Source organism: Manacus vitellinus, unplaced genomic scaffold, assembly GCF_001715985.3.
Source record: "Manacus vitellinus isolate BGI_N305 unplaced genomic scaffold, ASM171598v3 scaffold_12_pilon, whole genome shotgun sequence".
Classification (NCBI taxonomy): Eukaryota; Metazoa; Chordata; class Aves; order Passeriformes; family Pipridae; genus Manacus; species Manacus vitellinus.
Genome location: NW_021938949.1, coordinates 11,941,164 through 11,957,630, shown reverse-complemented (window position 1 = coordinate 11,957,630; position 16,467 = coordinate 11,941,164). Strand labels below are relative to the sequence as shown.

Below are 16,467 nucleotides of genomic sequence, written 5' to 3'. Positions count from 1 at the left end.
TTTCCAAGCCTTATGTTTCCCTTGCCCTTTTATTAGGCTTTTTGAAATTTACTCTGGCATAGTAACAGACATGTAGATCCTGTGTAAGACCGGTTGGAGAAGACTATTTTAGGCAACTCAGTCTCAAGGCCAAGTTGTTTTTCTTTTGTGTATGTTGTAGAATTGCCCAAAGGACATGATCTGAATATTTCTACTAACATATAACATCTAGTGTTCATCTGTTGTGCTGCATTATCTGTGTGAACTGATGTATTAAAGACACTTCTCTGTTGCAGGCTTTGGGTTTAATACTGTGGATAGTCTGCTGGGCAGACCTTTTCTACTCTTTCTGGGAAAGAAGTCAAATTTCTCGAGCTCCATTTTATCTCATTAGCCCTACAGTATTGGGTATAACAATGGTAAGTTCTTCTGCATGACCACTGTTCGTGCAAAACCATAAGCAGTAACACCATCTTGATATTACTCACAGTGTTGTAATTCTTTAAGCTACAACCTTTATATACAGACTTATTCTGCAGCTGAACTGCAGTTGACTGAAATGTCTGCTGTGTTTTAATAAAAAAATTAGGAAAAAAACCCCCTCCAGCCCAGCAGTGCTCAGTGTGTTGCACATCAGAACATAAGGCAGTGCTAGTTGTCTTGCCTTATTTTGGTAGGCTTGAGCTACCATTTATTTAATAGTTTGACTCAAGCATGGGATGAAGGAATCAGCTCAAAGAATACTGTTTCAGCCTAGATAATACAAACCACTGAACTTGGTGGAAGACAGTCAAAGGCATTGCATTATTAAGTATCTTATTACAAACTCTCTTGCATGTAACATTCTTTAGGGCATGTTTTCTTTGTTACACTTCCTGGCACAGTGGAAATCCTAAATGCCATGAGTCACACAGGTGTCCCCAGCTAACTCTTTCTACCTAGATCCACAACTATTGTCTGCTTCCACACCAGTATCTCTGCAGCCTGCATTTCAAGGAAAATGCCTTGCTATTCATTTGTTGTCACATTTATCGTGGACTTGGAGTGGTAGTGATTAAACAAGATGCTCAAGGGGGAGAGTGGGACACCACAGCTCCAACAACAACCAAACAAAAAAACCCCACCCAACAGCCCTGACAAATGCAAGAGCTGTTAAGTACTTTGTGGTCATTTAATAATGCAATTGTCAAGCTTTTGTCAGGCTGATTGAAAATGGTGTGTCAGCAGCCAAGTGAGATGTACCAGCTTCTTAAAGGACTCTGAAAACACACAAAATACAGAAGTAGAGTAATACTTGGTCAGGGTTGTTTGGCATTGTGGCTTATATGGAAAGAAATCTTTTTATTGTAAAAACAACTTTTGACAGCACTTTTGTGTATGTGATCATTTATTTCTAGGTAATACATATTCCTTTTTTTTTTTTGTCCACTTCTTTACTGATACAGAGAATTTCCTATTTAAGTGTATTTTTGAATTACACTTAAAACTTCAGGGTGTTAGTATGTGTGGGACATACTGGATTAGAAATTTTAAATAAGCACACTTTAGCACAGTACCTTTAATATGTGCATAACGTATTGTAAAACTTATGAGTATATTTTTGTCTTATTTGTTCACAGTTGGTTGCCACATATTTAATACAATATGAAAGAATAAAAGGAGTCCAATCTTCAGGAGTAATGACAATTTTCTGGTTTATCTCATTGTTATGTGCCACAGTGATTTTGATATCCAAAATAAAACATGCCTTAAATATGGTAAGTGATTTTTAGCCTCATTCAGTTGAAAATAATCTGAAATGCTGCAGTAATAGAGCAGTTGCTTGCTAATTATGCCAGTCAAGTCAGTTAATGATTCATTCAGGGTACCTTGGGTTATAACAGCAAAACAATCAGAACTTAATGACTCCTGTTTTGCACTGCTAGTGGAATTCAGAGGGATTTTACCTGTAGCAACAATGGCCAAGAAAATTTTTCTGGCTGTTGGAGAAAGCGGATGTGTCTGCTTGAGTACACTGAAAGTGGATAATCTTTGATATGAAACTGTTTTAACTGGGAGTTTACGTCACCTTCCTGTTATTATACCGTGGATTTCCTGAAACACTTTGTTCGGTGGTGGTGTGGTCTCACCTGCCAGGGCAAAGTGAAAGTGTACAAGTGAAATATTTTTGTGTCTTGTAGTAAGGCCGCCTGAAATATCAGACTAATTGCAAAGCTACCTGAAAATGGCAAATCACTTTGATTTCTTGAGACCTTTCAACCCTGTTGTGAATTTTGAGAACTTTCAGCCAACTTTTGTCTTCAGCTGTTGGGAATGGGATTTTACTGGGGGATGTGTGTGTCCATCTATCCCTGTGCTTTGATTTCTGTGGTTGACATGTTATGTATCAGTCCCAGTCTAAAAAATGAAAGAACCTCTGAATTTAAGCACAGTGGAACAAAGTGTAATCTAAATTCTTCTCCTCTAATTCTTATCTTCTGTGTGTGTACCAATTAAAAAATTTGCTTTGAATACTCCTTGTAACCCAATGCATGAATGCCTTGCTCCTCTAAAGAAAGAAGTTCATGCTTGTGTGATTATGGTAGTGACTGAATAAAAATAAACAGTATCTTTCACATCCTCCCCCCTCTCATTACCTTCCCTTTACCAAAATAGATATTACCCCTAATTTGTGTGGGGTGAGTAGTGTGGCACTAACTTAGTTTGCAGGACTTTCAGAAAGGAGTGGTTTTCTGTTTAATGGTAACATATTGTTTTAAATCAATTCCTTAAGCCTTCTAATTGGAGTGTTACCTTCCTTTGTAGGGTGCTGAAGTGGATACATTTCGTTATGTCACCTTCTGCATTTACTTTGTCCTGTTATTTGCACAGCTCATCCTGTGTTGTTTTCCAGAACAACCACCTTTGTTTTCTGAAACAGTGAATGATCCTGTAAGTAAGTCTGTACTGAGTGCTGAGTATCATACCTCCAGTATTCTGTGCAAGGAGCTATGGGGCTATAGTTTCCCAAATAATTCAAATTCTGCTTTTTAGTTGGTGATGAAAAAGATGAAACCCATAACATGCAAAAACAGGGGGAGAGGGGGGCTGTATGGAAGAAAAAGCCAAAAGTAGTTTCACTCATTCCTCAATAGCATTCCTGGGGTTAAGTTATATTTATTTTTATTCAGTAGTGCTTCTGGCAGTTGGTGGGAAATAGTGATTTGAAATGCTGTGCTCCTAGTCACCTGATATGTTCAGTAGGCAGTAACTCACAAGGATATGGATTCTCTTTCTTTCGAAGGTGGGGAAGAATTTAGACCTGGAAAACTTTTGACTCTGGATAGATGTGTTTGATTTCCATATTTATCTCTCTTGTGTCAAGCAAAAATTTTACCAACTCAATTGCAAGAGCAGCTAATGTTAGAGGGTGGTTTGGATGTAGAAATTTAATTTTACCTGGACATGATGTTTTTTGCATGTGTTCCTAATTATATGTGCTAGATATATGTAGAGTGACCCAAGGGGTGCTGGGTCATCCTTGCTTACCTCTGGGCTAGATCTTCTGAGTCACAGTGGAGTGACACTTGTCACTGCCTGGAGTTTGCCAAGTTTAGAAACTTCATTTCTGTAATTTGATTTTTTTTTTTTTTTAATACAGGGTCTGATTCTGGTTTGATGGCTGTTAGGTGATGCTGACTGATGGAGGAAAGTGTGGAATGTGTGATGTGGGGAATAAATGTTGCCTTTGTAACTGTGGAAAGGGTCCATAACCAGTTGCACTTACTGAATTCCACAGTTAACTTTCTCCATCAGTATCCAGGGTGCCAGTGGTGCTCTGCATTCCACAGCAGACAGTCTGTGTGTATATGTCTGGAGGGAAGAGCAAACTGCTCAGTCTTTGGCACCTCTTTGGGTTCTTTTCATCTCATTCAGGGATTAAATATACTTGACAGGATACTGTGGATTTATGGAAACCTTCTTTTCTGCTTTGATCATGTTTGTAATAATTACAAGGTGCTTTGAGACCACAGTGGTTTGTTTTTCTCTTCTGAGTATTTCTAGGGGTGTCTTTAGGAAATAGGGCAGACTTGAAATTTTAGTTTTCTCTTTTCATGAGTGGTGTGTCTGTTATGATGGAGAAAAAAAGAAAAAGTCATGTTAGACAGCTTTAAATTCTGCTTTATTCCCTTCTGCCTAGCATTTCCAAACCAGAAATGTTTGTAAGTCTTAAGTAAAATCTTAGTATATGTTTACTTAAGTCAGAAAACTAGAGTAAAATTTCTAAGATGTAGATACTGATGTATATAGAAGTCAAATAATGTGTTTTGTCTCTTGTTTGCATTACACAAATCCAGACTTATTACAGCTTGTTGTTTTCATTCTACCTGGCATAAAACTCAGTAGAATTAATAGTTCTTTGTGTGATGAATGAGATACAGGGTTTCTAAGGGGAGTTTTGGGATGCTTTTGTGGAGTTTACAGTTTTTTTTCATTTGTGCATTTATGTTGATGAAATCACAGCACTTCACTGCTAGAACACTAGAACTGAAATTTCATTCCTGACTAACTGCCCAATTAACATATTTATGCCCTCCTATGGTAGCATACCTTGCATTGATATGGGCATGGGACTGGAAAGACTGTCTGGCCTGCACTGTCTTGTGAAAGTCTTTCAGCTATTTGTTGTATTGTTGATATGGAACACTGCTATTCCTTGTGTCCCAGTGGTCGAGTCTGCTGACAGCCCTGGAGCTGTGCTTGTGTTTTCTGAACAAGCTCTCAGCAGCATAAATGGCAAATTTTAGTAATGGGAAAAAATAGTGTACACTAAAGGAATTTCAAAAGCGTATTTTCTGCTTTGCTTGTTTCTCTTGGCCTTGTATCAGTCACTTTGATTTCTTTTTCTCCCTTCTAGAATCCATGTCCAGAGTTCAGTGCTTCCTTCCTCTCCAGAATCACATTCTGGTGGATCACTGGGTAAGATCAAGGTGCTGTGTATGGCACCAGTTCAAGTTAGATGGCACTTTGGGATCCTGCATTCAGAGTTAAATTAGCAATAATCCTGCAATAATAATTTCGGTTGTTTTGGTTGGTTGTTTTGTAGATAGATTAAATGAATATTTTTTCCAAATTTGATTAATATGTTTTACTTTCTTTGTAGAGTCCTTGTAATTTTAAATTTTAGCAGTATTTCCAGAATCACAGAATATTCTGAGTTGGAAAGGACCCACAAGGATCATCAAGTCCATCTCTTAAGTGAATGGCCTGTATAGGGATCAAATCCAGAACCTTGATGTTGTTTAATATGTTTGTTGGATGAATATAATAAAAAAATTTTCTTTGGGAAATATAAGAAGGTAGAAATTATCTGCTGTATTTAGAAACTAAGGCATTCAAAACTGTTACCTCTTTTTGCCCAGGAGGCTTTTTTTTTCTATTAACTTAGTTTTAGTTATACTGTATGAGTTAAAGCACAGAAACATGTAAAATAACACTGGTGTATAGTTGTGGTTGGTACTTGGCCAGAGTTCCAACAGAAAGTTAGATGAAAGGAATTGCTTTGTTAAATTAAAAGCTAATAAAGATTTTGAAACTTGGTAGGCATGGGAGTATTAATTCCCTGGCTGATTTTCAAATGAGATCACTTCATCCTTTCTTTTATTTTCCCTGAAATATGAATTCAGTGGCACCTCCTGGATCCCTAGATGTTTTGGTGTCTAATTCTTGCAGGAAAGACAGGAGGATGTGTATTTTAGCATCTGGACCTGTGTTGTTACAGGTCCCATGGCTTGCATGCATCTTTGTGAAGAGCTGGCTCTGCTTTGGGGCTGGATGCAAGGACCACTGCCTTATGGCATATATATATATGTATACACACATCTCTAGTGTTCCTAAATTTATATTGCTGATTCTTTCTAATACAGGTTGATGATTCAGGGTTATCGGAGTCCTTTGGAAGCCAAGGATTTGTGGTCATTAAATAAAGATGACAAATCAGAGCAAATAGTGCCGGTTTTGGCTCGAAATTGGGCAAAAGAGTGGTCAAAGACCAAGAGGTAAGTTCAGTTGTCCTGGCTGTCAGTTCTCCCAAGATACAGAGGTTTAAAAGCTCAAGTTTCTCAAACTCTCTTTAGAGCTGTTTGTCATTTGTTATCAAACTTGCTTTTGTAAGGCCCATGTGGCAGCCTGGATTTGTCCTTAAGTGCACACAGAACAGGAGCCAAGTAGGGTGGTGTGTTTCTTCTTTATGAACAGCTTCATCGACTTCCCCTTAGTCTTTCGTGATCCAAACCTTATTACTGTGACTTTTGATGTGTGTTTTTTGTCCTGGGGAGGGAATGTTTTCACACAAACTTCAGTCATGTAATTAGGGAGCTTGGGCTCCCTCTATAGTTGCCAAAGCCTCAGGAGGGTGGTTCAGGGTGTAAAAGTGAAAAGCTTATTACTTTCCTTTGACTATATAGGGAGTCTGAGCATCTAAGCCAGATGACTAAAATTAGACTGCATGCCTGCACTCTCCATCCTACTTTCATCATCCTGTACTGCAGCAAATAGAAGTACCTTTTCATTGAAGGAAAATTACATGCTTGCTTACACGGCATGTTTTTATATACAGCTTGTCTTCAGAAGTTCAGGGTATGCAGTTTGGCATAAGCCAGATGTGTAAAAAGAATGTGTGCATTGGGGATGTCTTGGCATCAATCTGACTTGTGTTTTATCTCTGGTGGTACGAAAGTTCAGCATTACTGGGTTCTAGAATAATAATGTCCTTTGCTCTTTAAGCTTAACACAACTTACAGCCCTATTCCTCATTCCCCAGGGCAGACCCGTAGGAGAGATTTGACAGGAGTGTTACCCATTTCTGAATGGCCAGCTCATTTAGTTATGGTTGCATGATTAGAAATGTTAAAATGTTTTAAGCTACTGAGAATCATAATAAGCAGCTCATAAACATCTCACTTGTATAGTGTGCATTTTTCCACTCGGCTTTATACTTGAATAAAGGCTACATTATATACCTGCTCTTATTTCAGGCGACCATTAGACATGTTGTATGCGCCCAAAAAGCAGCAAAAATCAAGCGACTCAAATGGTGATGTGACAGAAGAGGCTGAAGCTTTAATTATAAAACCATCTCAGAAGAGCTCTGAAGCATCTTTATTCAAGGTGTTATATAAAACCTTTGGACCATATTTTCTCATGAGTTTCCTGTTTAAAGCCGGACATGATCTCTTGATGTTTGCAGGCCCGGAAATTCTGAAGTAAGACCTATATACTTTGTTATTGTATTAAAAGTATGTGAACAGAATTTAAAACACTCTGGTATTTCACTCCTCAGGCTGCTTTGCCTTCAGCTGATTAAATGGGGAACAGATATCATGCAAGGGAGAGACCACGAACAAAGATGATTTTGGTCCATTAGTTTTCAAGTTATGACATCGTGCAATAAATGTTTGACTTCTTACCTTCCTTTTCAACACTAGAAGGCCAGGCAGGAATATCATCAACAACAGCAGGAGAGTTTATTAAATTCTAACCTGTAATTATTTTGGGACTACCATCACAGTATGTGAAGCCAGAGAGCTAAGGGGTTGGGAGAGTGGTATTGCTTTGAGGTGATAAGAAGTAAAGCAACTGTAAGTGGTTGTATTTTAGCTGGAGGAAAAATGAGACTTTTTAGTGTAGCTCCAAGAGAATGCTATACATGTAAACTATGTGATACTTTATGTTTCAAATTAGTACCTTGAGGAGGGAGTGATGCGTGCTCATTTAAAATGATCTCCAGTTTCTAGGAAGTTTGCTTAAATGTTTTATCTATCTACTTTAGGTGCTTGCATGACCTGTACAGTGATTGAAATAATCTAAGGTTGTGACCATGACATCTGATTTTCTTTTGCATCTACCAAGAGAATTAATTTCTCTCCCCACAGGTTGCTACTCAACTTCGTAAATAACAAAGCTGCCCCAGACTGGCAAGGCTACTTTTATACAGTGCTGCTGTTTGTTTGTGCCTGTCTTCAGACACTGATTCTTCACCAGTATTTTCATATTTGCTTTGTAACTGGAATGAGGCTCAAAACAGCTATTGTTGGTGTAATTTATCGCAAGGTAGATGTTTCTGTAAATATACAGTACCTGTCTGTGACTGTGAGAATGCATCACTTAAGTCTGAATTATTAGTTATGAGACTCTGGTACGTTGATTCCTAACTCTTAATGGAAATAAGAGGATATCTAATTTATAAATAAAAGCCTTTAAGCTAGGGCAATCTTCTAATTTACTAGTTAACTCTCTTCTTCCCACTGCCAAACAAGAAGTCTTGTCTCATTTAGACTAGGGGTGTGCAATGATTCAGTTTGTGCAGGAATTAAGATGCCCCTACATTTACAGCTTCATTTGGGACTTAGCAGCAGTGCCACCTCATCTTAGCTGGAACATTTTAGAAAGCTGTGGACTCATAGCTCTGTGTGAGAAAAATGTGTCACAAGAAATGAAGATTCCAGTTCTTACACAAAACCACTAAACAAAATAAGCAGATGATATCCCTCAAAGATGCCTTATTGGCAGTATCACCTTAAACCTAGCTTGGCTGCTTGCTTCAAACTGTGCAACTTGCATTTTGCAAAACATACAGGGTAAACAGAATATGAAGCAGGAATATGATTGCTTGTAATTTTAAAGAAGAATCTCTGTAAAGCAGTTGAATTCTGTGGAGAAAATGCAAATAAGTCTTGGTTTTATTTTTTATCTGCACCTAGGCACTTGTTATCACGAATTCTGCTAGAAAGACTTCAACTGTGGGTGAGATTGTGAATCTAATGTCTGTGGATGCTCAGAGATTCATGGATTTGGCTACCTATATAAATATGATTTGGTCTGCACCTTTCCAGGTGATATTAGCACTGTACTTACTGTGGCAGGTGAGCACTGTGTGTTGTTTCCTGTTTTGACTTTGGCAACGTGCTGCTTTCTATGATTCTGTGACTACAGACAGCTGTATTGCTCAGACCACTGGAGGGGTAGAGCAGTGTGGGGAAAATGCTGTTTATTTAGAGCCATTCAGAACTGCTTTTGTCACTGCTATCAAGAAGGAAGGCAGGAAGTTCTGAATTCGGGCATCTGAGTGCATATGGGAGGGCTGCAGGTGGGACCTTTTGATCTATATGTATCTCTATATGGAGGCTATATATGTATGTTTGTTTCAAAAATCAAAGCATATAATTGTTAACCTAAGCTCCTACTTGATCCTCATCTTCCTCTAAGCTGTTCTTGAAGAGGGAAGAAGAGGTTGAAAAAGTATTTCAGAATGCTTTTCTGAAGCATATGTAGTAGTTTGATTCAAGATTTTAAGAATGAGTTTGAATAAATATTTACAATTAAGTACTTTTCAGAATTTAGGTCCTTCAGTGCTGGCAGGAGTGGCTGTCATGATCCTTCTGGTTCCAATAAATGCTGTGATGGCAATGAAGACAAAAACCTATCAGGTCAGAACCTTTATACATGTGACAGTGCTTGTAAGAAAGGTGTTCTGTTCTTTGACTTGTTCCTTGAGATTTGTCCTTTTATTTTTTTTTTCCCCATCCCACTATTTATTCCTTGCAAAAAGGGAAGGGAAAGAAAGGTCAGAGGTGTTGTGTTTTCAGAATAAACAAACTCATGTATTTTTCAGCCTTGCAACATGTCTGTGTATAATGACCTAAATTTGCAATAGTGAAGGCCAGGGTAGCATTTTAGCCACCTTCGTGAGATGTCCAATGATGGAATTGGAATTAGTTCAGTTTTGAACTTGCTGCCTAAGAACTAAAGTGCAAACATAAACTACTGTCTACCTAATGAACCTGAATGAATGAAATATTCATCTTTTCAGAATGGTGGTTGCAGTGTTAAAGTTTTCTACTGTAAAAACTGCTTCCAACAGCCCCACCATGTGCTTTCTGGTGACTTCACTACTAACTGAATTTACTGCATGTCAGTGGAGATTGTTATATTGAAGTGAAACCTTTTACATCTCTGTGTTCATCCGAACATACCGGAGCATTTGGTTCCTGCATGGGAGAAGTAGGGAATATCTGGCATGTCCCAGCACACTGTCACTGGTGACAGCTGTCTGGGATAGCTGTACCAGTGCAGTCTGCTGGCTGCCCAGTGCTGAGTCACAGCATCACTTCAGCTTTGCACTGCCCTCAGTAAAATACTTTATGAAGATGAAAACTGAAATGTGTGATGAGTGGCCTGGCTTCTTATGGCTGAATGGAAAGCTTTCTGCCTTAGTGCACCATCAGAAAACTATGGATAGGGCTGAAGAGGAAGCAAAATGCAGTTTGGTCTAAGGTTAGATAAAAACTGCACATCACTGATGTTTGGCTATAGTGGCTTATTTTTTGACTGTGTATTGTACCTGTGAGGAACCTGAGTCCCAGGGCTCCCTGATGCAGGGTTAATCACACTTAAACCAGTGCCACAGCTGTTTTGATCTTGGTTTGGCTTTTCAGTTGGGTGAAGCATTCTTTTAATTGGTTTAAAACGTCTTGTTAATTCTGCATATTTGTTTGTTCAGATAGTATCTCAGATTTCCTGCTTGAGAAGCTAGTAAGCTTTTGATGATAATGAGGTAAATTTGCCATTGCAAAATACAAAGCTCAGGACTTTGAGGCTCTGCCAAGTATTGTGCTCTGTTAATTATTTTTTGCAATGTTGTTTTTAGGTGGCTCAAATGAAGAGCAAAGACAACAGAATTAAGCTGATGAATGAAATTCTCAATGGGATTAAAGTTCTGAAACTTTATGCTTGGGAATTAGCCTTCAGAGAGAAGGTATTAGAGATCAGACAGAAAGAACTTCAAGTCCTAAAAAAATCTGCTTACCTTGCTGCAATGGCAACCTTCACTTGGGTTTGTGCTCCTTTTTTGGTAAGTGAAACAAATCTAGAAGTCTTCTCTCCTTTTTGGGATGGTGCTTTCCAAGGCATTGCTTGAGGACTTCTTTTGGTTTTGTGTTTTAATGAGTGCAAGAGTCAGATTGTCCTCTGAAGTGATGGGATACTGAACCCTTAGGGCTTCACTTCTCTATGAAAAGGCACTACTGTTTTCTTTGAAACTCAGTGACATCTGAGTTAGACGTATTCTAGAAGTTAATGGCTGAAGTATTTGAAAATACAAACCTCCTCTGCATCCCCTCTTATTATTTTTGGTGGAGTACTTGGGGTACCTAAGGTTAAATGTATGGTCAGAGTTAGGAGGGGTCACTGATGTGCATGGTACCCTCCAGGTGGGAGCTGTGGCTGACAGAGTAAAAAAATCCCTTATTTCAGCATCTCTGAGAGCAACTGGTCCTAACATAAGAGTCCTTGATGGAATGGGGACATGGTGTGCCAGGAGTACCTCTGGCCAGGGTTCTCTGGGCATCTGTTTAAGGACAATATGGGCAGGTAAAGCCATTGCATAGCTTGGGATTGCTTCAAATTCCTATTTAAAAAAAAAGAAATCATTGATATGCGAAACATCCCTACTGTGTTTGTGATTAGCTTACATTTCAGCTAATAAAAGGGAGAGAAGGGTGAGGTCACATCAAAATTGCTTCAGACCCTATTAGAACAAGGGGCCATTGCTCTTGTCTGCAGAAGCAAATAAAAACCATGACTACATTAGGATAAAATATGTGCTGTTCCAGTTGAAGGTGTTTAAGTGTACTTTCCAGTCTCAGATTCCTTCCCTGCAAACATTTTTAGTGTTTACATTATGTTTTGGGCATGATGAAAGGCAGAGAAGCGCTGCCCTGCGTAGGAAGCATCTGCTGCATTCTTAAGTGAATGCTTTTCTAAAAGAAGTCTAAGATGATTTTAATATAAATACATTATTAAATGAAATTTCTAAATAAAACTCTGCAGGTGAACTCCTTAATGCTGTTCTGTGGAGTCTGTTAGATTCCCCTGAAGTGTAGCTCTGTTCCAGCAGACATTGTGGATGTGTGGCAGTGATCCTGCTCTGCAGGAGGGTTTGACACTGGGGCAAATCAGACACAAAGCTGTTGTTCAGCATCTCATTTCTTGGATTTCTGTTTTTTTCATATGTTCTTCTGAACTTCTGATTAAAGAATTGTTGCGAGTACCTACTTGAAAGCACTTTTGACATTGAAAACTTTTATATCCTCTACTGTTTCTCCTGTTTCCATGGCCAGGGCTCTTTTAATAACGGTGTCAGGAAACTATTTATTTGCAGTACCCCCCCTACTGCTGTGTGTGCTGATAAGGGTGTATTTCAGCCTAACTGTTGGTAACACAAGAGTGCAGGCATGCTGTGTGTGAGGTTATTCTTTGGACCCTTTCTTGTTTTTGATCTCCACTGGAGGGCTTTCTCCCTGGGACGTGGTTTTCCAAACCGAGGACTGTACAAACAGGCTACTGTACCAGGCACAGCTGAGTCAGCTGCTGCACCAAGAACAATACATGTCTTCACAGCAGTCCCATTGTGAGCAGAAGTACTCATGTCTTCAGTGGATGCTGTGCTTAGATGAGATGGCTCCTTAAGTGGAGGGCTAATTGTTTCAGGTCTTTTAGGAGGGGGGATGCCAAAGGTTTGTCTGCCTTGATTTCTTGTTTTAATTGACAGTCTTTTAGAAACAGTTTCTGGATCTTGTGATATACTGAGGTGTGAGTGGGGTTACCATGGAAGAAAAAGCTATGAAGGGAATAGATCTGAAAGTGAACATCTGGTTTTACTTACAGAATGTTACTATAATTTATTCAGCATATTTTTTAAAAGATAAGTATATAGATTTTTGGAATTATAGCTTATGACTGATAATAACAGTGGTTTGATGCAATTTTCTTGCTCAGCATGAAACTTAATTCACAACAGAAAAGCTTCGTTACTATAAGGCTTCATGTTTGTAATGCAATTTCAGGTTTCCTGGAGAACAGTCTGTCCATGATAAAGTGAGCTGTATTTGGAAATCTAGGGTTGTGGTAGTCTCTACAAAATACAAAACATGTTAGCATCGGGGTGTTTCTAACTTTTCTGTCTATAAATGTTACTGATCCAGTGTCTGGTACTATGAGGAGTGCCTTAAAACTGAAACAGAGCAGGAAGAAAGACCAGTGGTGGTTTCTCTCCTTCCTTTCTCCTGCAGTGTGGCCCCAAATAGCCTGGGATATTTGTGGTTTCACCCTTGCTATGTGAAGAAAGTTAGCCCTTAGCACTAAACACTTTTCCAAGGGGAACCATCAACTTCTTTTTCTGACAATAGATTTAAATCAAATGTTTGTTTTGCAAAAACTGTTATCAGGAGTGAGGAAGTTACCTGAACATTCCCCTTTCTTTGATTTGTAGTCCTCTGATTGAGTTGTCAGACTGTGTACTCCTGACTTGGTGGCTTTCAGACATGTTACCCCAACTGTAACCTTTGCCCCTTGTTTTCAGGTTGCCTTGTCCACGTTTGCTGTGTACGTCACCGTAAACAAGAACAACATCTTGGATGCTCAGAAGGCATTTGTTTCTCTGGCTTTATTCAACATCCTCAGGTTTCCACTGAACATGCTTCCTATGGTTATCAGCAACATAGTGGAAGTAAGACTTGAGTCATTAACAGGTGTTTCTGTGCACCTTTCTGGGTGGAAAGATTATATTCCCATGCTTAGAGAATGTCCACTGGTGAAATTCAGCCACCTCAGAAAGGCAACTTTGCAGTTCCTGTGTTAAGTGCAGTGCAAGCAAAATTATCAGTCCTGGTTGTGGCGGATGGGTGTTCCTGAAATCAGTCATGATCCTTGTGGTTTGAGAAGTGTGAGCTTGATGACTGTCCAAGCAACTATGCAGTGGATTTAAGGAGGGATTAGGAGTGTGTAATAATGTGTAATGTATATGTGGTGCAAAATAATGAGCTCTTAAATGTAATGAGCAGTAATGATAGTTTTCTATCCCTTTTCCATGCAGGCCAGTGTCTCCTTGAAGCGCCTTAGGGTGTTCCTGTCTCATGAAGAGTTAGATCCAGACAGCATAATCAGGGGTCCCATGCCAGAGGGTGAGCTTCTTTGCCTGCTGAAAATCAGTGTGTACTGGTTTTGGGTGGTTTCTTTTGATTTCTATAGAAAATTTACTGGATTTTTGGAAGATTTCACTGATAAATTTTAGACAGCAGAGAAGGGAGTTTGTAAAAGGAAAATTGTATAAAGGTTCTACTTCCATCTCAGATGGTTTCTTCCCTCTCCACAACTCCTGTGTCCAAAGCAAAACTTGACTTTAGCTGTGTCAGTAATTTCTAAATAAATTTTGTTACTTCCTCTTTACAAAGCCACTGTACCACTCCCTCTCAGGCAGTTAATGAACTCTGTATCATTTTAGTCACTTGGCTTTTTGGTAAGGAGTCATCTGCTGTATTTTTTTTTCCTCTTCATCTTTTTTTTGAGAATATCCCCTCCCCTTTCTCAGCTGATAGCCATGAATAAATTGCTTGCAAATCTTTAGTGTGGGGTTTGGTTTTTTTTTTTGTCCATAATGGGTTGTACTTGCACACCTATGCAAATATTTAGCTGGACCAGTATTAATTGCATACTTGGTTGAATTAGAAGTGGTATATTTTGAGTTGTTGCTGTAAAAAACTACAGATGCCACTTCCATGTGACATTTCACTGAACAGTATTTTTGGTCAAAGGTATTTTATGTGGTAGTTTGATTTATTTGGCCTATCATTCTTGTAGTAACTTGACATGGTAAATGGGCAGTTTAGCTGATGCTTCTGTTAAAACACAAGTCAGATGGAAGCTGCTGGTTTCTTGAACTGACTTAGCAGTGCTGGATAAAGGAGGATGCAGCTGAATTAGTTGCTACTCTGTGTGGTTGACATTCACGTACCTCCTGGTTGCTGAATAACTGTAACCTTGGAACCTCTGCTGTCTTACTAGATCCAGTAAAAGCAGAAGACAAATTTTTGGGTAAGCAGTGAGTTGTTTTTCTTCTGCAAAAGCAACTTTACACCTCTGCCTATGCATGTTCAGGTTGACTTCTGTGGCATGATCCAGAGCATGTATGCACCTTTCATTGATACTTTTATAAATATGAGTTTTCTGTTTGCAGCTGAAGGATGCATTGTTGTAAAGAATGCAACGTTTAGCTGGTCCAAAACTGATTCTCCTTTGCTGAACAGGTAAGAATTGGTACCCTTCATTCCACCCCATAAATTGCTGCCTCATAAATGATCTATATTTGAATTATAAAATACGTATGGAGAGGAGTTTGTTGCCTTAAAGAAATAAAACAAATGACATCTCTTCTATATAAATTGGGCCTTCATAAGCTGGAGAGGTTTACAGTGTATTGCATGCATGGAATATATAAAGGGGAGTAGCAAGAGGTGTAATGGGAGAGGAGAAAACTGCAAGGGATTTCAAGGTCTTGCTGTGTGCTGCGGATGGGGTTGAGCTCCATCTAGAGGATGCAGCCAGGTCAACCCCTTGGAATCATCCCTGCTCCCTCATGTTTGCCTCATTCCTCAGTCTCCCTTTCACAATCTGATTCTTGCTGAGCTGTAGCCATTCTTGAATCCTGTGCTGCAGAAAACCAGTGGTGAACCTTGCACATGGTATGACTAACAAAGTAACTGGGCTGATGCAGCTACAAGCCCTGTGTTCCATGTGCCCTGTTCCCTTCCTTAACTTTGGCTGCTCTTTCTTGGGACTTAAATAGCATATTCCTTGGGAAGCATCCATTTGTATTTACATTTGTGTTCACAGAGCATTTGAGAGAAATATTGGCAAGGTCAGCTCTCAGTGCTTTTTTTCTTACTTTTTTCTTCCCTTTTTTTTACTTATTACATATTTTAACGCTATGTTCTAAGTATAAGAAGAGCTGTGTGCTTTCTGAATAAGAGGTTTTCATTTTCAGACAGAGTTTGGTTCTATGTCAGTATTTGCAGTGAGTGTTCACATTGCATCTGGTTTTATATGGGCAATTCAATTGACTGTTTAACTACTGGGATGTGCCAGCAAGCAAGGCTGAATTATGTGCACTTTATTTCAGCATTAATTTCACTGTTCCTGAAGGCTCCTTGGTGGCTGTTGTTGGTCAGGTTGGCTGTGGAAAGTCTTCACTGCTGTCTGCATTACTGGGGGAGATGGACAAGAAGGAAGGCTACGTGGTTGTCAAGGTGTGATATGTCTGAAGAATTGTTCAGCTATTTGTGGGTGTTGCCAGAGGGATTCTATCTAGATTTCTGAGGTGTGAAGGAGGAAAGAGACAGCCTTTCAAATGAATGCACTTTTTAGCCTGATTTCCTGGCAAGCCATGTATGTGCCTTAGCCTGCACTTTGTATAATTGCCTGTTAGGCCTGGACCCAACAACATCCAAATCTGTTGGTTTCAGATTTAGCCAAATAGAACGATGAAGGTTTCTAAGATAAGTATTCTGGTGAGTCTTGCTGCCAGCTGGGTATGAGTTGAGGAAACCCTATTTTACTCCAGCCTGAGGAACAGCAGCATTGGGTCATACCTTCTTAGACATCAGAGAATTACAA

General features: G+C 39.2%; 1 protein-coding gene across 3 annotated transcripts in view; it reads left to right on the top strand.

The window, feature by feature from the left end:
* Positions 1-1,603: 1,603 nt before the first annotated feature.
* The window catches only part of LOC103757381 (multidrug resistance-associated protein 1), a 32,832-nt gene continuing 17,968 nt past the window's right edge, over positions 1,604-16,467 (top strand). For 2 of the 3 annotated variants that reach the window (XM_018067410.2, XM_018067411.2), the window contains exons 1-13: positions 1,604-1,736; positions 2,785-2,910; positions 4,877-4,938; positions 5,886-6,017; positions 6,996-7,223; positions 7,893-8,070; positions 8,721-8,882; positions 9,354-9,446; positions 10,667-10,870; positions 13,379-13,525; positions 13,892-13,979; positions 15,032-15,101; positions 15,974-16,100. In XM_018067410.2, coding sequence (XP_017922899.2) covers positions 1,659-1,736; positions 2,785-2,910; positions 4,877-4,938; positions 5,886-6,017; positions 6,996-7,223; positions 7,893-8,070; positions 8,721-8,882; positions 9,354-9,446; positions 10,667-10,870; positions 13,379-13,525; positions 13,892-13,979; positions 15,032-15,101; positions 15,974-16,100 — 1,695 coding nt within the window. In that variant the 5' untranslated portion in view covers positions 1,604-1,658. Of the gene's footprint in view, positions 1,737-2,784; positions 2,911-3,678; positions 3,709-4,876; positions 4,939-5,885; positions 6,018-6,995; positions 7,224-7,892; positions 8,071-8,720; positions 8,883-9,353; positions 9,447-10,666; positions 10,871-13,378; positions 13,526-13,891; positions 13,980-15,031; positions 15,102-15,973; positions 16,101-16,467 lie in introns of those variants that run through there. The other variant, XM_029957952.1, reaches the window with a different exon arrangement.